The 27184-nt window shown below is 42.1% G+C and overlaps 1 protein-coding gene across 2 annotated transcripts in view; it reads left to right on the forward strand.

Moving 5' to 3' along the window:
- Nucleotides 1-27184, forward strand: part of zfpm2a (zinc finger protein, FOG family member 2a) — a 113540-nt gene that overhangs the window by 20561 nt on the left and 65795 nt on the right. For both annotated transcript variants that reach the window (XM_058648140.1, XM_058648141.1), the window contains exons 2-3: nt 11171-11329; nt 18290-18382. In XM_058648140.1, the coding sequence (XP_058504123.1) occupies nt 11171-11329; nt 18290-18382 (252 nt within the window). The remainder of the gene's footprint in view (nt 1-11170; nt 11330-18289; nt 18383-27184) is intronic.

Consider the following 27184-nt stretch of genomic DNA (forward strand, 5'->3'; position numbering starts at 1 on the left):
CGGAGCAGTACTGTACGCCACAAAGGAGCAGGTACAAGGGGAACAAAATGCTACCCCGTGGTGGCGTTGTTGTCATCGTGCTGCATGTATGTGCAGAAAAATGGTCAGGAAACGGGGGCTGTTCTTTGTGGCTCCGACTGAAGCAAGTAAACAGGAGTTAGGGATGGTGTGTGTGGCAGAGTGGATGCTGTTCAGATGTCCTAAATGGCAGCCGGGCTCGCATCCATCCACAGGCCTGTGTGTTTGATGAGCTATTGGCAGGCTACGGGGACACGTGTTCCCGTGCCTCGTGGCAAACGTACCTTTCACCGCCTTTGACTCCAGAAGTCTGTGTGTCTTCTCAGGGAAGGAAAAATATGAAAGGAATCAAAGCGCCAATAAGCTGAGGGTGTTAAGCCAGAAAGGGGGGGAGGGAGAGGAAAGAAAGACCTGAGCGACTTTGGATTTTGACAGAATCTTCATGTGCTCTCTGACAAAAATTTGCATTGTTATCACAGATAACTGGTGATGTTTTCACTTGGTTGTACATTTTTGTGAAATATGTAAAATGTAAACCGAGCCTCTAACGATTCCCCTAATGACGCCGATCTTGCTTTCTCGCCCCGAATCGCGTCTTAGCTGGCTTCTCAGTGCGGGATGTCTGATATCTGAATATTAAAAGGAGTTTCAAGCTCATCTGCAAATGTGATTTGCACATATCACACTTCTGCAGTCGTCAAGCTGCTTCATCGCCAAGCTTCTGAGCAAAGGCGGCTGGGGAGGGGCAGGAGGGAGAGAGAGAGAGAGAGAGGGAGAAATGAGAAAGAAAGATGCACATATGGGTTGCTATTGATATATTCCATTTCTGACCTAAATTAAATCCCTGCCAACAAGCTCATATGCATACTGTACATTTACTAAATGACAGAGTGTAAACCTTCTCAGAGAGACAGGTGTAAATATCAACGTTGTCATAATGCACCACCAGTAAATATGATATTGGTGCCATGCTACAGTGGAGCGCAAAATAATTTGGACATCATTTTGATGCCTGAGGGGCCCAGGGGAATGCCCTCCAGAATGAAGGTGGCCCATTGACATGCTATACACGCCAAGATATAATTATGGCTTCCTGTCTTTGTTCCTCCCGAGCTTCCTCTCAGAGCCCTGGTAATTTTCTTGTGATATTTTGGTATTCTTTACGATTGAGTTATTCTCTGTGGACTTGAGTATTACACGGGTGTAAATGAAGACGCGGAGATGCCGCTCGGCTGCCAAAGCCTACTTTGTAACTGTGAAAGTATGTAAGTGCATTACCGCGCCGGCAAAGTTGGTGATGATAAGCGGAAGTTACTTTATGAAACGTGATTTTAAAATTCAGTTTGGGAGATTGTGTCACACGTAAACATTCTTTAGATTTTGGGGGCGGGGCCGCTGGCTATCTGTGTGGGACGTTGTTGATAATAAGGGGCAACGCCAGAATATCTTTAGGGTATATGCAGTGTGTCGCGCCACGGTTTGTTGTCATGATAATCCTTCATTTGTAATGTCGGGATCAGCAGGTTACCGCTCTCCACTTGCCTGCCATGTCAAGACTTGGGACTGGCGAGGTGGATTGTCATTTCTGAAGCAATATTTTGACAGCGCCTTCACTTTACTCGTATGCTGCAGCTCAAAGGTCAGAGCTGTGCCACTTCCATTTACTGTGTGTGAACACTCAATCCCCGAGGAGTGGAGCTCTCTGCGCAACCACCACCCCCCCCCCCACACACCCTTCCCCCGATATGTGCCTCTCTGACTGTCCTCCTCTTTCTTAGTCTGTCACACACACAGAGGGACTCTCTCTTTTTTTTTTTGCCTCTCACTATTTAACTTACTTGTTTTAGGAGATATATGTCAACGCTGGTCCCACACGGAGCTTATAACGGCTCTGCAGCCCCCACATTGAAGTTGCAATTACAACCTATAAACCCTTAGTACAAGGTAAATAAAGAAGCATCCCCTCCAATTAGTGTATCACACACAGCCACCTCTCCCTCAGTCACTGCCTGACTTGTATCACACACACACACACTGCTGGGTATTTTTCAAAAACATAGTCTGGTATGATTGTTGCAACTGCACAATGTGTCAATGGTGTAGCTGTCATCCATTTCCCTGTGTGCTCAGTGCCACTCCTCAGACACCGAGGCAGGTTATGTCAACCAAATAAGGCACTTGTCAGTAATACAAAAAGACATTGTTGCTGGTCCATTGTTACCTGCTCTGCCAGCTATCATATAGAAAGTGATGGAGCGACAGTGTTTTGGAGAATGGTGCAGCTCCAGAGCCCTGGGGGTATTATGGGTGTAAATCTCCCTCACACAGTTCTGCTCCAGGCCAGGGAGAGCATCATCATTAGCCAGAGCAGATGGAGGGGCTTCAGCTATGTTTTCCTCTCTCTTCTGTCAGACTTTACTGCTGGAATCTGGTTTGATACAATGCGGGCGGATGGCAGCAACAGCCAAGCCGAGACAGTGAATGATGAAATCCACATGAAATCAGATGAAAGTTACGGAGAACACACACACACACATACAAACACAAAGAGCGTCTGATTCATCATTTATGTGTAAAGTGATGATAGTGGATGTTGGTTAAGTGCTGTGTGTGTTCATTTGAGAAAGTTGTTGTTGTAGTAGTTGTTTTTTCAGTGGAAATAAAGCATCAAGTAAACGAGTTGAATTTGATTTATTTGTCAGAAAATCAGTGTAACCATTTTTATTGTCAATTCAGAGTTTGAGTCGTGTTGACATTAAGCAGAAGGGGTCAATTAAATGAATTAATAAGTTAAATATGTTTTTTAGATTGTCTGGGGAAAATAAGCTAATGGAGAAGATGTCATCTTCAGTTTGTGGTTGTGGTGGTTAAATGTCATTCTTTTGTGTTCGGTTAACATTTACTTAAGAATCAGCATAATAATCAGTACCAATTGGACTTTTTTTTTAATCTTTTTTTTTTTTAATATAGCAGTAATGGATCCAGAATTCCAGACTTAAGCATCGTTAGGTTGTGGGTTGTTTAGTATGTCATGTACATGCTAACCAGCAACGTTAACACATATTTTACATTAACTATAGCATTCACTTTAAATGAGCACACAAGTTGGACTTACAAGATAAGTTGGTGGTAAGTTCAAGGAACACTTTAGGAACACTTTAAGTATTTAATTTAACAAATGAAGCCAAATAAAGTTGCATTAGTTCTGGAGAAAAGTATCTGAGCAGGTAGAGGTTATGCATCGTTGTGCTAGCTTTCATTTGGCTGTGAAATGTTGTATCTTTAGCCATCAAAAGATGCATTTATTTTTTTTACATGAGTTGACATTATGACTCGCACCTATAATAGCAATACGCTATATTGCCTCATAAAACATAATTCTCTTCCCTTATTTGGAAATAGTTGGCGGAGTATTATCCCTGCACATGCCAGCAGCACTTTACCTTTGATTTTAAGACAATATCTGTGGAAAAAATAACAGGAAAACTGTAGTTTTTCCAAGTTTTAACACTCAATAACAACAAAGATCTGAAAAGCCACTATCAGCCTGATGTGAAGGTGTAAGCCCAATGCCGAGTAACTAATCAGTGGAATCATTTATCAATGAGGAGTATTTATCTCCAGCAGCCACTATAGCTCCCCATTGATGCAGTAGTATTCCAGCGTGCTAGAGGCCTGCTATCCAGGGAGCATGGTATGTGTGTGTGTGTGTGTGTGAGTGTGTGTGCTGTACTGTCTGAAGCACTGGCAGAATCCTAATCTTCCAGCACGAAGCTTCACATGGCCAGATCAAGAATTAGGAGTGAGGCTGAGGGGGAGGGAGGGAGGGAAGAAAAAGCCCATCTCCGTCTGTGTTTTAAAGGACAGTGCTTTGAATGTCATTTGACAATTTCCTTTTAATTAGAACTAATTTACAGAAAGATGCCCACCAGCTAATCTTTACAGTATAATTAACTTCTATTTTCTTTACTTTTAATTAAAAAGTGGAAAAGATTTAGCTGATCCACAAAGAATTGTTCTTTTGAAATGTTCATCAGACTTCACACTTCTTTTGGCATTGGTAATATTTAGATGATATCTGCTGCTCACAGTCTCCACTGACTTATTGCAATGATTTCCCCCCCGCGCCTTATCCGAGGTATTAAGAAGTGGAACTATCAATAGTAGAAATAGGAACCAGAGGCAAATTAGAATTGAATTAATGAAGAATTTATTGCAAAAGGAACCCCCCCCATCCGTCACAATACTGGAATGAAATTGACATCTTAGATATATCCATTTCATAGAAATTCCTTGATGGAAGAATATTGTTTTATCTACATTATTTGATACACTAATCATTTTTCTTTTTCTGAAGGCTCCCCATTAAATTCTTTGAAATGGCGCCCAACTAAAAGCTATTTGTTACAGAGGGAGTTTTAGCGTTTACCATCGCATTGAGGCCACTGAATGTGATGAATGTGATGCTTTTCAGGTTAAACACTAGTGTCTTCTTAAGCACCGACTTAGACACAGTGAAGTGGCCGCTGCCTCTACAGGATGAAAACTGCCTCTGCCTCATCAGAGCTGGTGGAGAAAAGTCTTTTCTCACCACTGTTAGAACCCTCCAACAGACTTTTTACTTAGTGGAGATAAAGTGAACTAATATGAGGTGAGCGTGCTGTAGTCAGAGCCTCCACTCGTCTGCAGACAGCCCAGTGGCTGAAGATGGATGCCCCCACTTAACCATGATAGCTCCCCGGAGGAGCCTCACTCAATGGCTTCATTAAAAGTGAACGTTCTAGTGAAAAGCTTGCTTATAAACCAGTAATTAAGACCACACATATTTTACCAGCTTTGTTTCAGCTGTCACGTTCGGTGTACAGGCACATGGTTAAATTTTATTTCCTGAGAAGTAACAGAATGACACTAATAAATCACTCAGCCAGAGGAGGAACAGGTCTGTAACAGGAAGGCCCTGAACACAATCATACCGGCCAACTTAACAGCGTTTTAATCTCTCCGTCGCTCCCTGCAAAGCAAACGTTGTCCTGCAAGAGACATTGGAGGACAGGCTTTGTGACTTTTATGGACCAAGTTGCACCAGAGTCCACTTGGACGCGCGCGTGTGTGTCTGTAAACTCTACAGAGACAAGTGGAGGCAGTAGAGTGGAGCGGGACCCAGCTAACTCCACAGACAAACTGGCTGGCATCTGCTGAAGCCCTCGGGCACGCTCAGAGGTGCCTCCAGCATTTTAATGGCATAGTCAAATGCCAGCATGTTTTCATACCATTCCAATTCAAATTCATTGGATAAAGAAGTGCGTGTTATTCCCCTTCAACAGGCCAGACAGAAACACTGGGCGCAACAACACAGAACTTAGCAAGTCTGCAAACATGCCGCGATCCAACGCGACGTCTGATTGGAGCGAGATACTCGGCAGAATTACGTAAACAGCGTTTGAAAATGTGAACAAAAATAATTCATCAAATTATTCTGCATCTGGGTAACATTTTCGAGCAGCTCCGCAGACAGTCATAGTGATACTGTTTCCCACTCGATGGATCTGTGTGTGTGTGTGTGTGTGTGTGCAACGCATGAAGCATAACCGTACAGTAATGTAAACTTTGTGGGTCATCAAAATGCATGATGTCATCAGATGTCATCTCTCGTGCTGCAACCTCACAGAAGAGATTGTGTGTGTGTGTGTGTGTGTGTATTCCTATATGCATGGGTGTTTGTTTCACAAGGATGTGAATAAATGTTTTCATCCACCCTTGATGAACCTTGAATCTTTTATTTATTTTGTTTTACCGCAATTTCAGGACAAGTATTGGTCCTGAGTTTTCAAGCAGTTTGTTGACTGTTAATTGTAAGTGCCCAAATTTAGGAAGGCAGCCATTTCTAATCACAAGAAATACATTGCTTAGCAACCGGAAAATCAAGTTTAACAATGCCATTGCTTATACTTGGTCACAGACTGCAGCTTAGAAAACCAAAAAAAAAACATCAGACTCCACTGAAGCTTTTCCACGTTCCTTCCAGCACACACACACACACACACACACAACACAAGCAGCCATTTACAGACAAATACGAATGGTAATTTACTTTTGACTTGTGTTACAGCATTAGCTCCACATTTAGTTTGATCACAGCGTACATCGTGAAAAAGGCTCCTCGTTTCTTTTTTTTTTTCTAAGATTTGCGCAGTATGAAAAAAAAAGATGTTTGAAATGAAAAAATCCTTTGAGGGTTCCTGTAGCATATTAAGCTATTACGAGTTGCGTAAGTGGTATCTATTTCATTACAGTGATCAAGGATTAAATTAGAGGCTTGAGCCCTGTAACATATACACTCCGTCTCCTCTAAGGCTGAGGGAGCCCTCTACTTCCCAAAGGTCATTAGAGCTAAGGAGAGCGTATGGCCCCCAGTCTCTACTCTCCTCCTTCTCGTCTCTCTCTCTCTTTTCTCTCTTTGCTCTTTCTGCAAGATGAGATGGAGTTTTTTTTTTTTTTTTTCAACACCGCATTTATCCATTTCTTTCTCCAGCTGTGGGGTAAACAAACAAATGTGTCTGAGTCTACCTGGCTCACAGTGTAGAGCCACGAGCAGCTTGAGCTGCATTTCTATATTTCCTCCCCCGCAGAAGTTTGAAGAGTCCTGCAGAGTATGTGTGTGTTCACCTGGAAGTGAGGAAGACCTGGTATCAGTGTTGGCACAAAGGGCCAGTCACACGGAGCAGAGCTGGCAGGGGTTGTGCAGCGTTGCCCTGTTGGATTTTAGGGCTGCATTATGCATTCATGTTTAGTCTCAGGTGCTAGGTTTTATCCCCAGGCCAGCTTGGACACATTTTCAATGAGCCTTTTGGATGAGAAACTGTATAGGTGGGAGCAAAAAATGATTTCCATGCTTATAGAGATCTGCCGCTTTGTTCTGTCAGATTCAATTACCTCACCTCTAATTAGGTAGCTATAGAGGAGGCTGGGTTTGTGATCCACACATCACACTGTGGAGCCTGCTGATAATGCGGGGTGTCGCTATCACAGCCCGACCACAAGCTCGCCACATTGCAGACGGCTGAAAAAGCACCCTATGAAATTAGCAGTCACTCATACACTTTTGCTCACACACACACACACACACAGACACACACACATGTGTGTTTAGAGATCTGCTTTTGTAAAGTTTGAGGTTTTGTGAAGCAAGGTTGGCACATCCGAGTGTGTGTTTTCCTCCACATTCTGTTTTAGTCCACAGAGGCACAGACTTGTGTTTGTGTGTGTGTGTGTTTTCCTTAAAGATTATTTTTGCCACATCTGTCCAGACTCCTCTCTCTGCTGCTCCCCTTCCTCTTTGACTCATTAATCCTCTGTCCATCACATGGTCTCAGAGTATCGCCCCATTTTATATAGTCGGTGCATGGGGGCATTACCATATCCCTCTCTGGAGCTCCACTCAGCATGGCCGATCCCTATCAGGTAGAGGCCACGCCATGAACAAAAGAGCCACTGTGATCAAGCCTGTATTCAGCTAGCAATGTCTCTATTAGCATTGGCTGCGCCTGCTGCATGACTGTTTGAACAGGGCTATGTTCAGCAGAGGAAGAGTCGGGTGGATGTGGATGATACAGGTCAGTTTAGGAGGAGTGGGTGATTAAGAGATACCTGGACACTGACCCTGATTGAGAGGAAGTTTGCACAGGGTGCAGTTTCCTCAATCACCCAATGAAATGGACCAGATATTTGTGCTGGGATGAATTCTAGGATTCAAAGTGAAGCCTGTGACTTGGCACTGGTGTCCGAACAGAACAGCTGTGAAGTCACAGACAGTCATTGTTGGCCTGCAACTGCTGACCATTCTCTTTCTTGATATGATGATTATGTTTTTTTTTCATGCATAACTGATTTATTGTTTCATCAAGTGGTTCTCAGTGTATTTGGCTAGTGAACCCTTAGAGCAGGTTAATATTTTAATAAAGAACATAAGCAATTTAATCAAAGAAGGATTTTCTTTTTAGTATTGTTTCATCTCAAGGACTTGCACTCACATGCAAAAATTTCAATTTTTACATAATGACTATCATCATTATTGTTATTCTGCCAACTAAACTCTGTCTCAGCAAAAGCTAAAGGTGTTGAGTTTTGTTTTATAAAAATACTAAAGTAACAGATAGTTAGGTACCCAATCCCCCATTGCTCATTGTTAATTGGACACTCTAAATTAACCCCAGCCACAGGGGTGTCACATCCAGTGTACTGCTTGTGCTGGTCCCAAGCCCGGATAAATGGGTGGTTTGCGTGAGGAAGGGCATCCGGCGTAAAAATCTCTTGCCAAATCAAATATGCGGATCACCCACTGTGGCGACCCCTAGAGAGAGAGAGTATAACAGATAGTGACACTGAGTGGCTGGAACCATTTGCTGGATAAATGAAGATACATATTATAATATTTTTAGGTTTAGAAACATGTATATGTTTTTTTTTGTTTTTTTTTTAAGTATTACAAAAAAAAAATGGCCAGCTGATTTGCGGCTTCTTCTTTTTTCTTGTGTAAACTCTGTAAAAGTTCAAGACACCCACTTGGAACAGAGCAAGTCTTCTCGGATTACCCTGGCAGAACAGAACAGATGCAGTCGCTTGAAAACAGCCTCATAGATTCCCAAAAGATTTCCATGCAGTTTTCCAAAACAGTGTTTACACTGCGCTGTCACTTCCAAGATCACCCGCCAATTCAAAAGACTTTGCTTGTACAGATTTGTGTGTCTTTAGTGATGAGTGGGCTGCTCTGTGGTGAAAGTGAAGTGCAGTGCAGACATTCTCCCTGTGGTGTCATTGGCCATCTAAACTCCAGAGGAGTCTTGATAAGAGGGTGAGGCAGCGTACACTCCTCTGGCCCTGGTCGTCAACAGACCCTATAGAAATGCACCAACAAGCGCGGGTCACACAGCGAATGTGACAGGATTTTAAACAGTACACAACTAAATATAGCAGGAACGCCACTATCAGAAAATGAGTTAGGAGTGTGGTGCTGGTCGTTTAGAAAGTCATTATTCTTATCATTGCTGTCTCTGAAATAATTTCAGGTCTCTCCATGCAATGAATACTATATAATAAACGAAACATGTGAGGATGCCAACAAACTTTGGTCATCTACGCTGTCAGGAAGTAGCCATCAGACCCCCCTTTAATATCGAAGATTGGGGCGGAGCATTTCATTTTTTTCCATATGCAGCAAGGCCTCCAGTATCTCTATCAGTTTAAAAATGCTCCATTTAGTTACTATCTGCTGGAGTGGGGAAGTGAGATGCCCTTATTCTGAGTCTATTAAACCTCAGCTCTATCTCATCTTATCTCCCTAATCTTTGTGTCTTATTGACCATGAAGTTTATCTTTAATCTCCCTTTACCCTTATTATCACACAACACCGTGGGTCTATTTTCTATGGTGCAACGGCGCTGCTGTATTTGCCGGCAACAGAGGAAGAATCGTTTAGTTGTACACACAGTTCTTATTCAGCTGTGTAATGGAATGTGTACGGAGCGTGCGTATAGAAATGTATTTCCCCGCTTTCTTTCACACTGTCTTCAATTGACTTGGCAGCCAGCTTTTAACGGCAGTCATACAATCTCCCCTTGATACTGCGATATTTATCTCCCAGTATCATCTTAAGCGATGGTAGGCTCATCGAGTCACTTCACGCTTCACTTCGCTCCTCGGCGAATCAGCAAAAGGCATCAGATAAGATCATAAAACTGTATCCTAATTTAAAAGCAGCACTCTGCCCGCCACAGTGTCTATTAGAGATCTGTGTGCTAATTCGTTTCATGTCCGGGGCTCCTGCAGATGTAGGCTTCTACAAAGGAGTAATTTATAAGACTAATGAAAAGAGCAGGCAGTTTGTGGACATCAGGGGGGTCTTTTATGAGGCTCAGTGTGGGAAGAAAGAGAAACAGGAGAGGCACACCAGCCCCATTTTCTGAACTGAAATTATTGCTTTATTAAAGCTGAGGGGCTCACTCCCTCTACAATAGAACAAACACGCTGAAAGGTGTCGAGAGGATATCAGCGCACTCTGCTTGAGCTCCAGGATGTTGCACAGGAGGCTGCAACATAGCTCATGTGTGACAGGCGGAGACAGAGACAGCATCCACGTCTAGGATGCAGTTGTGGCAGGACTTTTGATATGATTATTCAGTTTCACAGCTCGTAATACTTGGAGGACAAGCTTCATGACTGTTGTAGGGCTCTTTTTTTTCTTTTTTTTTTGGCTTGGAGTGTGTTATTATTTCAAATCGAAACTAGCCTTAAACTTGAAGTGTTCCAACAATTCTTTGCTATGGTAATTCATGTGCTGACATTGGGGGAGAGGTGTGCAAGATGCACATTATCTTAATAACATTCAAATGCCGGGTGAGATGTTTTTCAGAGCTAATACAATTCAGGTAGCAGTACAGTAATTCCATCAACACCCTTGATTGAAGCAGAAATGGTAATATGCAAATACCAAAAGAGATGTACAGCTACAAGCAAAACTCTGAAATCATTTAGATTTAAAGAAATAATATTGCACAGAGAGGGGAAAAATTAATCACACGGAAAAGTGTCTCCTTTAAGATTGCACTGGTGTATTACCCGGAGGCATGGAATGTAAATGGAAAATCAACATTGTACCCTGTGATAAGGCTAACAAATTAATAAAAGTATTTTTCTTTCCTCCTCCCTTGCTGATGCCTGTATGAAAAGTCTGGAAAGGAACTTTTTTTTTCTCCCCTCCCTCCGTCTGTGTGGGGTTTTGTTTTCCAGGTAGTGGGATTAACATCAATGCTCACCTTGGCTGTATGTCAGCTTGTTTTTCAGAGAGCACACAGTCTCAAAGGGCATTTTTCAATAGCTGTAATGGAATGAAAATATTTTTAAAAAAGGAGTGAAATATTAAGGTAAAATATTATTCCTTATTCACATGGCTTCATATTTGTCTCTACTCAGTGTCTACACGTGGAATGCATAGACAGTACGGCGTTATGAATAACTTTGTAGGTATCGCAACAAAAGAAACAAGGAGAGGTAGAGGTTCTTTTTTAATGAAAAGCCTGAAGGATGTGATGAAACTGCTGAACATCTCCCTTGTGTGTGTATGAAAATGTGTGTGTGTGTGTGTGTGTTCTTTTAGGTCCACTGGAGGATGGCCTGGAGGAGGAGGAGGAGGAGTGTGTCTCCGAGGAGAACGAGCTCCTGGCCAAAGACGAGTTCTCGGCGGAGGAGAACTTCACTGCAGAGTTTGAGACGGAAAACATGAACTGCGAAGACATGGAGTACTTCTGCAACAAAGGTGCGGATCACACACTCATAGTCTACTGCATAGAACTCTTTTCATGCCTAATATGAGTCAAGAAACCATCAACCGCTGGGAATCATAAAGAAAGTTAAGACTAAAAAAGTGCGGCAACATTTTCTATACAGAATTTCGTCCCGCGTCGCAGCCTGGAGTTGCAACTATCTATCATGATATGTCATCCCAGCAATCTACTGCAGAACAGTGGTTTGATCTAAGACAGAGGGATGACAACATTGTCTCTCCCTCTGTGATGGTGTTGTCAACGTGTGCTATGGTACACCATTGAACAGGAGGGTGTAACGCGTCCCTTTGCTCATGCACTGAGGCTCTGTGAACGCTCAGCAGCAGCAGCACCTGCTACTGCTCGGAGGTCCAGCACTATAAAGCGCCCTCGCCCTCTTTGAACTTCAATTCAATTAGATTGCTTCTTTGTATGTTTGTTTCATTTTGGTCACACCTTGCCATCTAAGGAGCTAATTTGTGGCCTGCTCCAGGTTACAGTGTGAAGATGACAGACTTGTCCCATCCCCCTAAGTTCCCGCCTCGTCCAACCCCCCCCGCTGCTTGGCTTTCAGTACCCCAGGTGTCCCCACTCTGACAGGCTCGCGGATGCCATAAACTTGTCTTTTTTAATGAAGAACCAATGCTTTTAATGTCTGCCTCTTTCTCTCGCCGTTCAAAGAGAAAATTGTTTAGAAATATTTATTCACACTTCTTAACTGATGTGCCTCGTGGGATTTCATTATTGGGGTGAGGGGAAATCTTTCATGTTTCAGGTGGGCTATGCCCCAGTAATCGTATCAATAATGTCTTCCTTTTGTTCTCTGGAAAAAAAAGTTGAATGGCACAATTGTTTGGAAATTGTAATTACCAGTGACACCTCATTTGTTTCACCCTTTGTCTCCCTCGTAATGTGTCCTTACTCAAACTTCAAAGTACAATGTGGGGTCTTGTAATAACCCAGGAGCTATGAAATAGACGGCACAGTGCACTTGTGGCTACAGCATAAGGAGAAAAGTACAACTTCTTGAAATCTTCAAAGAATTCCGTTTGGAGGCATTCAAAAGTCTCGTTGTGTTGGATAAAACCTTGTGAGGAACTGGGTCTCAAATCTCCTTCCCATTCCCCGTTTTTTTTGAATAACATCAACACTAAGCAGCACTTACATCAAATACTACTTTTAGGAGACACTGGTAATCTGTTACATACACCAAGTCAGATGTTTATTATTACCCTGCCTTTGAAACTTACAGTAGCTAAGTCTCCCACTGCCTCCTAAAGCCCAAATGATACTATTCAAACATACTTTTCCCCCTCTTGGCACGTTATATGCAATCATCAGGTGTAGTCATTTTCACCATGATCCCCTTCTCAATTAGATCTATTTAAAACTAATGTCGGACTGGCTTAAATTTACCCCACTTATGAGAATTTGCCGTGAATTAGGACACAGGACACAATCCTGGCAGCATTAAATGGTTTAAGTGTGTTATTCCTCGACTATAGGAGGAAAAAGAGAGCCCCTTGATTAGCTAAACCCTCTCAAATGTGATGGCATGCTGTAATTAGCCATATGTGGACTTGAGCGTGGATTTTAAAGCAGCCACTCATCCCATGGCCTTTATCTTCTGCTGCTTCCCAGAGAATACGGTCTCCGGTGTAAGGTTCCTCCACTGAGCAGTGACTCTCTGGTCTTAGCTTAGCCTTGTATCTGTGTAGTCACTCTCTGAAATGGGCTTGTCAGGGGGACCTAAAACCTCCATTAAAAGTTTCAGTCTATAATAGGTATTAAAAAGCTGTACCAACACAAAGAAGAGTACCAATTTTCATTAACATATGAAGCACTTATTAACTTTGATCAGAGTGCGGTGAAGTAGTAAAGCCGCTTAAAGGCGCAAAGGTCAAGAAGTTGAATGCCACCAAAGACTCAGCCATTTGCCTTACCCTTGCAGAAAAAGGGACTCCCCAGATAAGAGCTTGGATCACCTAGATGGCCCATCTTGGTTGCTGACTTGAGAACTTCTAAATTCACTGAGTGTTGGCTCTCTAACCTGTTTAATAAATGGTGTCATGGCTGTCACTGGATTTTGGTCCCTCAACATTGATGTGGTTCTAGGCCTGTTGGCTTTAAATTACCAAAAGATACTCAGGGGAAGAGAAGTAATGGAGCTGCAGCAGTGTTTATTTCTCACCATAAACCCTCGGCTGTTTGTTTGCTGTATACATACCCACAATGAAAAACATAACATTAAGGATATTGGATGTTTCCATTTTAAGTTTTAACTAAGAATGCACAGGCTCCTCCAACATACAGCTTCAGATTCTAGAGATCAATTTTAGGTTCAGACTTTAGATGCCATTATTTAAATAATAATAATAATATAGATAGATAACAATTGATAGGTTTACGTTTGTTACATATTTACAAGATTAAACTTTTCAGATATTTTTTACTTGCAAAACACCAAATTGCATTTACAGCTCTGGCACAGTCTAATATTAAATGCACGAGGAGAACAAGTGAAATTCAATATGTTTTATCTGAAATGCAGTGGCTGAATTGAAGCAGCTTGGGTGAATTGTACATCCCTGGATAAAAGGAACACAGATTTAAAACACATGGGACTATCAATACCTTCTGTGAAGGGGGGAAAAAACACTGTGTATCTAAAGAAATGACCTTGACTTTCTGTTGTGATTAAAACAGAATCTCACCTCAAATAACAACCTAGCCACTCCTGTTTCACATTTATGGAGCTCTATTTGTGAAGAGCCCACAGATGAACACACTGACTCCACAGCAAAGATACGTTTTATGTACACCAAGTAGCATCTTCTTCTTTTCTTTTTTTTTTACTGAAATTGTGAAAATTCACCTTGCTGGTATACCCTCTCTTTTATTGTTGGCTATCTGTGAAGTTCAGCACAGGGTGTTTCCACAAGCTGTTCCCTCTCTGCGTTCCAAGTGTTGTCTCATGACAAATGACTTCCTTAGTTAGATCTGACACTAAATCTACATGCCATTTCATGTGTATCATTTCCTAGGTGTAACTTTTTATATGTATATATATGTGTATATATGTATATACATACATACATATATATATATATATATATACATATATATATATATATATATATATATATATATACATATATATCAACCATTGATTAGTGGGTCAATGTCAGGATACATGACGGTAGTGACAGAATTACAGTGGAGGCAAAGCATTTTTTGACCACAATGGAAGTGACAAATGAAAAGCTCAGATCTCTCCAGCCAGGAAATAACAAACACACCTCGACCCTTCCAATAACCTCTCAGTGGGTAACTTGAACCGCAACAGTCAGAGCCTTACAGTAACAAACTCAAAGTGCAGAATTAATTATGTCACTCTTTGTGTAACACAGAAGTAATCAGAATCTCCAGTAATAGAGGAGGAAGATCTCCTTGGCTCTTTTGCCACAGCTGCCAGTGCCCAGAATGGTTAATGTGGAATTTTAATGCACAGTTGATGCTGAAGAATATGGGGAAATGCTAATTTGTGGTGCGATAAGATGAATCGAGTCATCCCTTTAGCCCCATTTGACTCAGTGGAGGAAATTAATCATTAATGTTTGTTAAGTATGACAATCTAACTGGGCCAGATCTACATGCTCAGAGACTGAGGCAGAGCGAGATAAAGACCCAGGCTGCAGACAGGGAGGAAAACTGCCAGATTCTGTAATGATGGGAATTTATTGGCATTTAAAGAGACAGTGGCAAAGCATTTCACTAATAGCCTCGCTCCATTGGAGTGCTTTGCCTGCCACAAATTGCATGCAATTCAGACCTATTTTTCAGATAGCAGAGAAGTCTTACAGCTATGCTTGACTTTGGTGAAAAAGGTTGCTTCCTGGAATTGACTTTATCTGTTGCAGCATAATCTGCATCAACAACCAAATATATGCAATATCATGTGATTGCACTGCAACTGCTGGGGGGGCAGCAGCCCTCTACCCGCCTAATATTGCATTCTGAAAATCACTCCAGCAATAGCAAGATTGTGATGGGTTTCCACACATTTGCAGTGGGTTAAATATATATATATATATATATATAAAAACATATGAAACTGTGCAATCCCACGAAGACTTAAAACAACTTATACTCATATTTTGCAGAAACTGTCTCCAGACTCAGCAGTTGGGATTCCGAGCTCTCACTTAAAGTCACACACAAGAGATTGACATTTTCAAGGGCTCCTATGGCGGATACAATGCTAAAAGGGGGAGAAAAAGCCAATATGACTTTGTTGCTACCTTGCTCCAGGAACTGTTTGTGTAAATCGCCTATAAGCTTATTGACCTGAATGTGTGGCGCGCTGCGTGTGACTGCTATTTGGCTGGAGAGCTGTCCTTTGATAGAGCGGTGATAGGGCTGATTTTAACAGCTCACTGGCTCCTCTTGCATGCCCGCCAACCTTGCACCCAGCAGGCCTCCTCGCCTCCCCATCCCTTCTGTTCTCCTCAGTCTTCCTTCATTCAACCCGAAGAGTCTCCATTTGATTGCACAGGAAAAAAGAACCTAAGCCAGATGTAAATTATGATCTAGGCGATAATGTGGAGGATGATCACTGACAATCGACACTATCTCCCTTGATAACCTTGCAAAGGGGTTCAATTCAAAGTCCATTTCCTATAGTGGATCTGTGAATGAAATTCAAAACCTCAATTTATTTTATATCAACGAGGTCAATATTCCTATTGTCATATAAACCCATAAAAAGAGGTCTCAGTGTTCTTTCTTTCTATTCTGGGTCATATCGAACTGCACTGTAAGCAAACAAGTGATACTCCAGGGCCTCTTCCTCTGCTCCACTTTTTCCTGGTGACATTTGTGCAGAAAACGTCATCAAAGCCCTGTGACATTGTTCCCTGGCGAGGTTGCCTGGGTGATTGTGTTTAAAATGCATTGCAAACTGTGTTAGATAGACGGCAGAAAATCCTTAATCACTGCTTAATTAAGGAATCATCTTGTAGCTTCATTTCCCGGGCTGTAATTAAACACTTCGAATACGTTTCGTTACAGGGCTTAACATGTTCGCCTGAGATCAAGGTAGTGCCTTTAATGTTATCTTGCCAGCTTTTCTAAACTCCGCTCCATTGAAGGAACTGTTGATATACGCTTTTGTTATCCTCGTCAGAATACGAGCCTCGTATGCTAAAGAGGTTTCTCCAGTCCCAACAGTAAATAGTGGGGGAATTCAGTCGAGTTGGCTCCCTAATAATATATTGGGAGAGAGGAGGAGTTGGGGGAGAAATCGCCAACCCCAGCAGACACTTGTATAAGCAAAACTAGGTCATAGTGACCTCACATAGTGTAAGTAGGACATTTCTGACTTCCCTTCAGTCTCACTATATTCTCACATTTAGCAACATGTTCTACCTTCTCCAAAGAGGGCTACAGTATGTCCAAAAAAAAGCTAAATAAGCAAAATGTGTTAGAGATGTTTAGATAATGGAGAAGGGACAGTGCTGGAGTGTAGTGCAGGGCACACTCCACTCCTGAAAAAGTTGTAATCAACACTCAGACTCAGGGTAAGCATCCATATAAGACCAGCATGTATAGTATGAATGTACTGTATGTTTAAGTCAAAAAGTCTTAAGTAAGCAGTAAAAAGAGAAAAAGAAAAAATGACTTATTTTAAGTGATTTGTAGTATTTTTACATCTAAGTAAGATAACATGAAGCCAAGTTTTACTGTGACACCACAGTGATTGACTGTAGCTATATATAACATATAACTGTGCAGGTGAAAATAAAGCCGTTTGATAGATGTTTGCATTCATGTATGTTAATAATCACTGGTCAGGTTGCAGGGAAGGCGTATATAGATTTGACGTTGAGATAATTGTGGGTAATGGGTTGGGTCTAGTACAGAGCTTTACAGGTGTAGACCCTCGCAGGCATCTAATGTCTTCTCTAATACGCCCTATCCAAGCCTCATCTTGAAAATACATTTGTCTGTGTCGTCTCAAAAATGTTGTAACTCTTCACTTCCAGCACTTCTTTCACTTTCCAAAATGTAATAATCTACTGTGGAAATCCGGGCCTGTCCTTGACCGTTCACTATTGGGTTTAAAACATCAAAGGGATGAAAACGATTTTGGTGACAAAAGTGAAAGAAATGTTCCTCCTCAAACGACCACTACATCCCCAAGCAGTTCTGCCGGAGTGAGGAGAGAGGCTCACTGTGTCAGCCACAACGGATTTATTTAGAGCGCCACACCAGGGACACCTACGAAGCACTGATTTATGTGCTTGTAAACTTTGAGTACAAACTGTGCTTTCTGTAGACGTGTTTAAATGTATTTATAATTTTTTTTTTTTTAGATTAAGTGCATCTGTACTCAACAGGCACTCCTGTCAGTGTTACAGCTGCACACTCAGAGGTGGAGCTGGTTTAACAAGGTCTTTATGCACTTACATTCAGGAGAGTGATACCCAAATATCCTTTAGCAGGGTGTGTGTGAGCTCCGAGACTGTAAATCAGCCCTACATCCTATAACACACATTCTAGCTCGCTCCACAATAGATCAAAAGGTAATAAATAGCCACCTCTCTCCCACACATTGCTTTCCTTCCTGTTCCATGGGGCTTCCGCCTGTTCCTGCAAGCACTCATGGGAGCACCTTTAACATCAATGTGTGCAGCTGGACCCGGTGAGCTTGGACTAAGCTACAAAAACACATTCACAACATCTGATTATGACACACTTAAGTATCACAGGAAAGAGTTGTAAAACGAAAGCATTTCTGCGCGGGCTAATAAATATATCATCAGATATAGTTCATCAGAATCAGCACGTTGTGGAACTAAAATAGGTTTCTTGAACATTTAAACAGGACGGAGGGTTGCTCACTATTTGCCTTACAGACTATATGCCTGTGTGTGTGTGTGTGTGCCTTGCAGGAGAGGAAGATGGCAACCGAGAGATGGAGATGGACGGCCAGAGTGAGAAGACCAGGCACACCGCAGTGGGGCCGGATGAATGGGACGGTCCAAGTAAGCACAAGCCTTCATATGACTTTGCTAGAATTCAATATTTAAAAGGATTGTGATGAACAGAAAAGGAGCAACAGGAGATTTGTAATTCTAAAGTAAAAACAAAAACATTATTGCTTCAGCAAATGTGGAAAAATAGCAAGACGGGAAAATTAGTCTTAAAGTTTGCATGCAATATCACAACATACTAACGAACCCCTGTTCACTTATTCAGCTAACTCATTCATTGTACAAAGAAGCAGATTTATTTATTTTATATCCTTTAACACAATAATTAAGGTTTTTTTTTTACTCCTTTTCCTCTTTTACCAAATGTAACTTTGTCCATGTGATGGATAATGCATTGAACAAGAATGTTGCTTAGCAATTACTGGTCAGCAATAGCTGCACCCACACTGCTGAACACACAGGAATGTGATTCCTTTTAGTGCATTAAATGACCTCAAGAATTTGTTGCAGGTATATGCATTTGTGAAAGAAAAAGAAGAAAAAGGAGTGTGAGAGAGAGACAGAGAGAGAGAGAGAGCAAAAGAGTGGATTTGGGCAAGTTGAGCTTGCTAGCTTGAAGCCCCCCGGGGTGTGTATTTTATACTGACAGTGAATCAGTGTTATCACACCTATCAGATATTGCATTTATCATTAAATTTCACATTTGCATTTAAATCTGGGGAAGGAAATGAGCATTGCTGGCTAAAGATAAGAGAGCTGGGACGACAGTAATAAACCATCACTGTGATCAGTCAGGAGACAGGGCTGAGGGGGTCAGCTCACAACTATGGGGCCATGACAAAAAAAGAAGGCATCACATGCGGGGAAAAGGCCCTTTTGGGCGAGAAAATGCTGAGCTTAAAAATACTCCTTTGAAAAGAAGGGATGGATGTAGCAAGAGTAGATGTATGAGTGACTGTAATTATGCCTTCCCACTTCTACTTAGGCATCAGAATGAGAATTAGACGCTGAGGAATTCACTGCTGGACAAGCCGTGGAGGGAGACTTGAGTTTCATGGCAAGTGTCGCTAATGAACAGTAAGAATAGATGAAGTGCAGGGAAGGTGATGTGAGATGTGATGTCCGTTTTCCTGTTTTACTAAAGCCACAACCTGAGTGCTTTCAAGTTATCAGGTGACATCCAGTCTGAGGACTTCAGCGCTGGTGTCTGTTGCATTACAATGACCCTGAGCTACGTTCAACTTAAAGAAACATGCTTTGATACAGGCGAACGTTTCAAGGGCAGCAAAATGGATCGTCTACATTTAATGACGCTTTTCCACTATGCAGTTTTAGCAAAACTTGGTGTATTTCGCTTTTCCATTAGCGATAGTACCTGGTATTTTTTAGTCCGACAAAGGAATCAAACCAAACAATGCCGGATAATAGATCAGTTAAAAAGACTTAAAAAAACATCTCCAACATTTAGCAGTTTACGTAGTTTACGTAGCGACCGCACTGCCCGAAAGCCAGCGACCGTGAGCCCGTTACGCCATATTTTAGTTCAATGATTGTGTGTGTTATGCTCCGGTCATGCAGGAAATACTGAACTAATCTTTTTAATGAACTGATTCTAATAATTCAGTTCACCGAAAGTAGCTTTGCTCGTCACTAGTTTGTGTGTCTGTGTCGTGTACAAAACACAGGTGTGCGGTTTCGCACACCTGTGCTATGATGACCACGCCCCCAAATTGAGGAGGTACTAGGAGGTCGAGTAGTGCTCGAACTGCATCGTGGAAAAGCGCCATAACCAAACCTCTTCCTGAAGAATAAGTGTGCTTCATGGTTTATTTCTGCAGACTTTGGCAGTAAGAAAGTGGTAAAGACCTCATTTTGGGACCACAGTGTCATTACTGTGGACTGATGTAATCATGTAGTCATGGGGGTCCACTCTCAGCTCAGCTGAATGAAATTTGCCCTTCCTGTTTCAACGCCCCTGCTCCGATATGTAGTGGCTGTGCACACACTTGATCTCAGCAGCAGGAGCAGCACAGGAAAGACACCCTAGTCAACATGTTAGCACTTATGTAAGTTTCTCGACATCTCTATAATATACCAACCAATTAGTGAGTGAGTTACACTGAGGCATTTGTGCCTTTCTGCTGTTTTCTCAATGGACAGCATAGAGTGGGCAGAAATTAATCTTGGTGCATAATAATGCCATTCACTCTCCCATCGTGGCTGCCATGAAAGGTCATTTCCCTTTTTAATTTTTCCCATTGTGCTGCAAAAGTCAGATGGGCATGTTATAATTTGAATAAAGAGAGGAATCAGACAATCAGATAGGAACATTCGAAATGACATGACTTCCTGTTCAAAGCGATTAAAAGCAAATTTATTTAGCATGAGACTGTCTACCCTTTAATCTCTTTGTAAATGTTCTGATAGTTCGGCATTCAAAAGTTCTTTGTTATTCTTTGGCTTAAGTTTAAGGTGTGATTATGATCACCAACAGATAATTTTTAATCACTGTGCGTGTGTGCATCTGAATAGGATGTGTAATGGCCGTTAACATAAAAAGAGAGTGAAGCCTTTTAATGAGGTGGGCTAACTCGGAACATGCCCACCTGCTTTGGTGATTCTATTGAAGCACCTCCACACCGTTTCCCTTTTGCTGAGTAACAACAAAAGCCTTTACAATCTACATCCTGTAATTGAACTTTTTTTTTTGTCCCTGCATTTCATCTCCACTTTAGTCCGTCATGTCAAGTGCTGTCCGAGATTGCCCCCTGTTGTCTGATTGTCTTTCTCTGTGGAACAGCAGAGAACCGCACTGAATGACTCACTATTAATCTGATCGTGGGCTCTTGTGTGCTGCTCCGAGTGCTGGGTCTCTGATGTGGAACACCCAGTGAGTTTCCCTTTCTCTCTGCTCGTCTCTACGAGTATGTCCTTAAGCGAATCTGCACACTGATCTAATGTCTCATGCTCATTTCTCGTCACGGATGTTCCGCAATCAGCCCCTGATTTGGAAGATTGCGTGTCGTGCTATTCTTTTCATTTTCATGGACTGGCAGTGATAGGAATCTGACTGTGTCTCTCATCCTCTCCCACACGCGCTCCTCTAGGCTAATTGGGAGCGGCGTGTGTTAGCTAGCTAACTCTGCTAATGAACTTGTTCTCAGTCTTATCTAATTGCCTGCTCGTGTAAACCACACCCCCTCATGAAAGTTAGAAAATTCAGGGTTTGTTAAGAGCATAGTAATTATGATCGTGTGGGGGTTTTTTTCCACTAGAAGTGTCTCAACTGTAAAACAGAATCTTCCACTAGTTTTCCATTGAAACAAGCGTGGATGTTAATGTTAAAGGTTCAAGGTGTCTTTATTGTCCCCGAGGTGCAATTTGGGTGAACGGCCAACATTCACATATGATCATTAGTACCACACCACAAGGAAGAATTATTAAATACAACAAAAGAATAAACGAGGAATTACATTAAAGCTCCATTAAGAGGGCTGATTACTGCAGGACTAAATGGCGATTTAAACCTGTTTGTTCTGCACCATGGACAGATTGTATCTGCGCCCCGATGGCAACAACACGAACTGGTTCCTCAGAGGACGAATCAGGTCAGCCAAGACATGATACAGGTCGTGGAGGTCATTCAATAGTATTCCAGGGATTTTGCTGCACACTTTCACGATTTGCTTAAAAGTAAGTGAGCCGTGCCAGCAGATAAAAGAGAGAGTAAGAGCAGATTCGATCATTTACGATAAAAAGATGCATTCGCTCATTTGCCTTTTTACAGAAAGCATCAACATGGGGTTCAGCGACTACAGCGTGTTGTCAATTACAGTACCGAGGTATTTGTACTGTTGTACGGCTTCAACGGGCTGGTTGATCATCACCACAGGAGAAATAAAGGCCTTTTTTTCCCCCTAAAATCAATCTGTACCTTTTTGTATTATCAATATTAATATTTAAAAAGGAATACTACACCTCTGGATGAAATCTCTCACTACAGGACCACGACCGCATGATGATTGCATTTAAAACAGTCACTCATCAATGTTGCTACGAAATTGTTATAGAACCTCAAATTAGATGTTATTAAAGGGGCAGTGAATCAGCAGCATGCATAGATGAGCATATTATGCATGTTATGTATTTATTTGCAGCAGCATTAGCTCATAACAGTTCATAACTATTAGTCACAGAGTACAATGTACTGCAACTTAATTATCAGCTGTATTGGAAATTCCAGTTAATAAATAATTAGAGGTGTTTGGGTCACATGTCTCACACACACAGACATACTGTACTCGTCAGCCTGTGGAATCAGCTGGATACTAACCATTCGGCCATTCTTAAACTGTATCACAGCGCAGTATCAGATAACATTTAGAACAACGCAGTATGATCAATGTTCTAATTAAATGCCGTTGATCTGTATCTCTGACTAACAAACGTAATACGTGCACAGAGGGAATCAATTTTAAAGAGGCTTATGCTTCTAAAAACCTGTCACTTTGCAGCTGAGGTGTCAAAACTCTATAAGTCCCATATTCTTTAAGTCTACACTGTGACATTGAGTGCCAAATAATTGTGAATTCCAGCCTTGGCGTCGTACTGTACACGATGACCTCAGGTTCTAAGATATTGCAGCAAATACTCTTATAAAATATGACACGCAGCAGAGGAAGAGAAGCAGTAAGAGGAGGTGAGTGTGACAGCGTGGTAACTGCAGTGTTATCATTGTCTTGTCTACACATCTCCTCTCTTGGCGTTTTCCTGATGGCTGGCATGGTCCAGCTTGCTCCGCTCTCAGTGCCAGCTGGGCATTGGCCAGGGCAAGGCAGAGGTCTCCTGAAGGGGCGGCCATCTGAGAATCTACCTGATGGTCAGACACAGACTTAGCACAAGCAAAGAGCAAGAACACCCCGAAAAACGTCCGTCAACCTCCTTCCTTCCCCTTCTGAAGGAATCAAACAGGCACTTGCTGGAGGAAAACAAGGCAGCTTCACTCAGATGTAAAAAGTCTTGAATCTCATTTTTGACTCCAATCAACCCAGAAGGGTCTGTGACCGATCCATCGTCTTCCAGTCTCCAGAAATAAAAAAAAACAATAACCATTTCAGGTTTAATGCACATATGTCGTGCTATGAGAACTGGAGGACCAGATGGCCACAATAGTGTGGCAGGTGCCTCAACAAATGTTTGCGGTTGCCCGTGCTGCTATTTATATCATGGTGGAACACAGAAATGCAAATATTTGCAGAAGGACAGTGGGAACCTTTTTTGTTTGGAGTCAAAGTGATCACTGAAATAAACAGATGGGATTAAACCTCTTTGGGCATCTGTCACCTGAACTTATACATTCCGTCAGTTCATCCAAAGAAACTTTATTATGATGGAGGCAACAGGGTTTTCATTAAGACATTTCCTCCAAATTTAACCACAATTGTAAAAAAAGGTGTTTGGCCCTGAAATGGACTGGCACCATGGCCACCTTTTGCTCCAGCTCTCCCTGTGATCCTCAAAGTCAAGGAATGAAGGAATAAATGTGAGCCCCCAAATAAACTAAAAGTGAATATACCAAAACTCCGGCTGAAGTGCGGCGAAAAAACTTTGAAATGATTAAACAGGGACACTTCGTACGAGGACAGTTCAGTCAGGCTGCTCTCAGTAAACAAGGCTTTTTTTCTAACTCAGCACCCAAGTCCATTATAAAGTCAGGGTGTCGTCAAGGAAGGAGGGGCGAGCCGAAATGAGCGAGAGAGACAAGCGGAGCACCCAGATGCAGATTAGGCTGCAGAAGATGAGGGTGTAAAAGGGATTTAATGGTAGGATGGATTAGAGAAATCCTTGTAACAATGTTAAATAATTATGGTTCCAGCCGAGATCAAAGCACCATTGATTGAACCCCTCAAGCCTTCTGCACACAGAGTCTTGGAAAGCAAAGATTGGTAAACTAGTGCTCAGACCACTCCAGCTGCTCCAGTTAAATTGGATTGGAAATATTAGGATATAGATGAATCCTTCAGGAGGCTTTGGCAAAGCCTTTGTCACCGGAAATGTAGCTTGGGAGCTGTATGAAAGGTTTGATAGTGTAGTGTCTCGACAGAATCATAAGACGAGGCTGTCGCAGCTGTCTCCACTGATACCTAAGCGTTTTAAGTAGACTTATAGACACACTTGACTGTTATATCAGCAAACTGAAAACTTTTAGTGCAGGCTTTCATTCAAGTCACCCCTCCACTCCCCACCCCCCCACCCCTCCTGTTTTCGCCGTCTTGTCATCAAGAAATTTAGATGTGGATCGTGGCAGTTCTCCGTAAGCAAATGGAGGTTTTATCTCACTGCTCCAGGGGTTTATTCAAAGTCTTCTGACAAATCTCACAAACATGAATGACACTCAGATTGCTGATAGTGATGATGGAAGTCCATCATCAGCCCCTCTGGGGCCTGAGTGATGTAAAATTAAATTGCTATGTGTAAACATTGTGCGCTTTTACCCAAATATTTCTTATTGATGAAGGCTTATTTACTGTATGGATCACCTGTGTGCAGAGAAGACACCCTCTCTTCAATGCCACACACGTGCACACTCACAAGATTCACAATGTGCGATGATCGTGATGAAATATGCAACAAGAGATTAGACAAATCACTGTACTCCTAGGCTGCATTGATGCAAATTTAGTCACTGATCCGCTATACTAAGAGGCTTTATGGAGGAACTTCATGGTTGTTAGTTATATAATCTAAAATAGGGCAAAATGCAATCACTGTTCTTATCATCTAAGGCGATGCCACACTGTTTTGTGTGGAAACATGGGATGCAGCCTAGTGACAATTCCCAGAATAAGATAATTCACTTTCAGCCACTTTGTCTGCATTTCAGCCCAATTTGTGTCCAGTAGGAATGCTGTCTTTGTACTATGAGTATTACAGCACATGAACAAGTCCAAGAAAATCAGAAAAAAGAGAGCGAGAGAAATATTGCTAAATAAGAGGCGGAGTTAAAGAATGGCTGCCGGTGGTGTTTCTGCTCTCAGGGACTTGACACCCATTGCGTCTTCCTTTTGCTCTCTGCATATGTTTGTTCTGCGACGCGTCCTCCCAGGCGCTGTAGCTGCATGCGTTTCTCTCTAAAAGGTATCATTGTAATTGGCTGAATATTTGATGTGTGTATTTAACATTAACATGGAGACACTTGTGCAGACTGTGCTTGGGGATAAAACACTGGGTAAACTCTGGATTTCTCAACTGAAACTTACATCGCATGTGGATTTTCTTCATTTCTTTTGGCCATTTTACATAAAACACTACGGCGTATTGTATTTGAGTGACTTCGCTTTGCAGTTCCTCTCCATGCATGGATTTGCAAGTCTTTTTCGTAAAAATCTAAACGCAAAGTGATTCAAATGGCGCTTTGTTTGGTATGCATGACTCTTCATACATTTATTCACATTCTTTACATTCTTATTTGGCCACGCAGTCAGTGCCACCCAAGGCACATCTCCCCTAAAACCCCTGTCCCCTGCTCCCCCTCTTTAAAACGCACACACATTTGAAAGGTACTGATAGTTGAACAGTGCCCCCGCATGTGAAGGCCTCCCATTGGTGATGAACAGCTGGGCTCAGCTGGGTTCGGCTTGGCCCGCTGGTCACGCCAATTCCACCTCCATCTCCTTTATTTTCCAGTTTAGATCTGACGGGGAGTGGGGGGTGGGGGAGTAGAGCCCACTTGTCAAGTGAATTAAAATACCAAATAATAGCAATAATAATGATAATAAAAAGTTAATAAAAAATGGCATGTTCCTCCCTGATTGTGCGAGTGTTGTGGTATTCAATTATGCAATTTTCATTGGCATATTAATCATCTTTTCAACAAACAAGCCGCTGTTAATTAAAGCAAAGCATGGATAAAGACGTGTTGCCGGATCATCACTCCGTTTATCACCGTGCACAGACCCGCAGTTAAGTAAATTCAGGCTGTGAGATGAATTTCAATCGTCTCCCCGTTTCTTCCTCTGTGTACTTGTGTATGTGTGTGTATGTAGTTAACCATTTATTTATGCACATTCTGTTTGGGGGTGGGGTTAGTGACGTTTGATGTCAGGGAAATTGAAATCTTTGTTTTTTTGTTTGTTTTTTTTATTAAAAGCCATCATGTTGAAACTGTTGAACATGGATCACAGGGGTTTTTTTTTCTGCTTAGATTTGAATGTAAACTTGTCTTTGATTAAGAGGACGTCATTTTTCAGACTGACTGAATTAAGATTTTTGCACAGTGAGTGTGTCACAGGGGCTAGTGGATCCACAGCATATGACATCTCTGTACTCACTGCCCGTTCTCCTTGCCTCTTTTACTCTGGCTTTTCGTGCCGCCTCCATGCCTTCCTTATTGGTGGGAGGGGATGGAGATTATTCAGGATCTGGTAAGATATGGGCTTCTCTCTAATCATAGCCCACTGCCTCTGCTGTCATTCAGTCACTAAATAGAAGTGGGGGGAAATGTCTCGGTGATGGGAGCCGCCAGACAGTCATGCAAGTACTTGAGTTCCGCCAGCAGAAAAAGAACTTGAGGCATCTGTAGACATGCCGCTTGTCCCTGTCCTTCATTGTGGAGCAACTTTATCAGCTCCAACCGCTCACCCACTTGCGAAACTGTAGGGCCAGTCGCCTCTTAACTTAAACATAAGATCTTTGTGGTTTGAAGCACTCGGCTGCTCTGTGCCCAATGTGGATCTGAAAGGCAAACACGACTCCAGTGTTGCCGTCGCCCATCACTAAATCACACCTCATGGAAAACTTGTTTCTGCTGTGTTAGCTTGAATCTAAATGCACTCAAACAGACTGTTGCACTGG

This window comes from Solea solea, chromosome 13 (genome assembly GCF_958295425.1).
Source record: "Solea solea chromosome 13, fSolSol10.1, whole genome shotgun sequence".
In the NCBI taxonomy this organism is placed as follows: Eukaryota; Metazoa; Chordata; class Actinopteri; order Pleuronectiformes; family Soleidae; genus Solea; species Solea solea.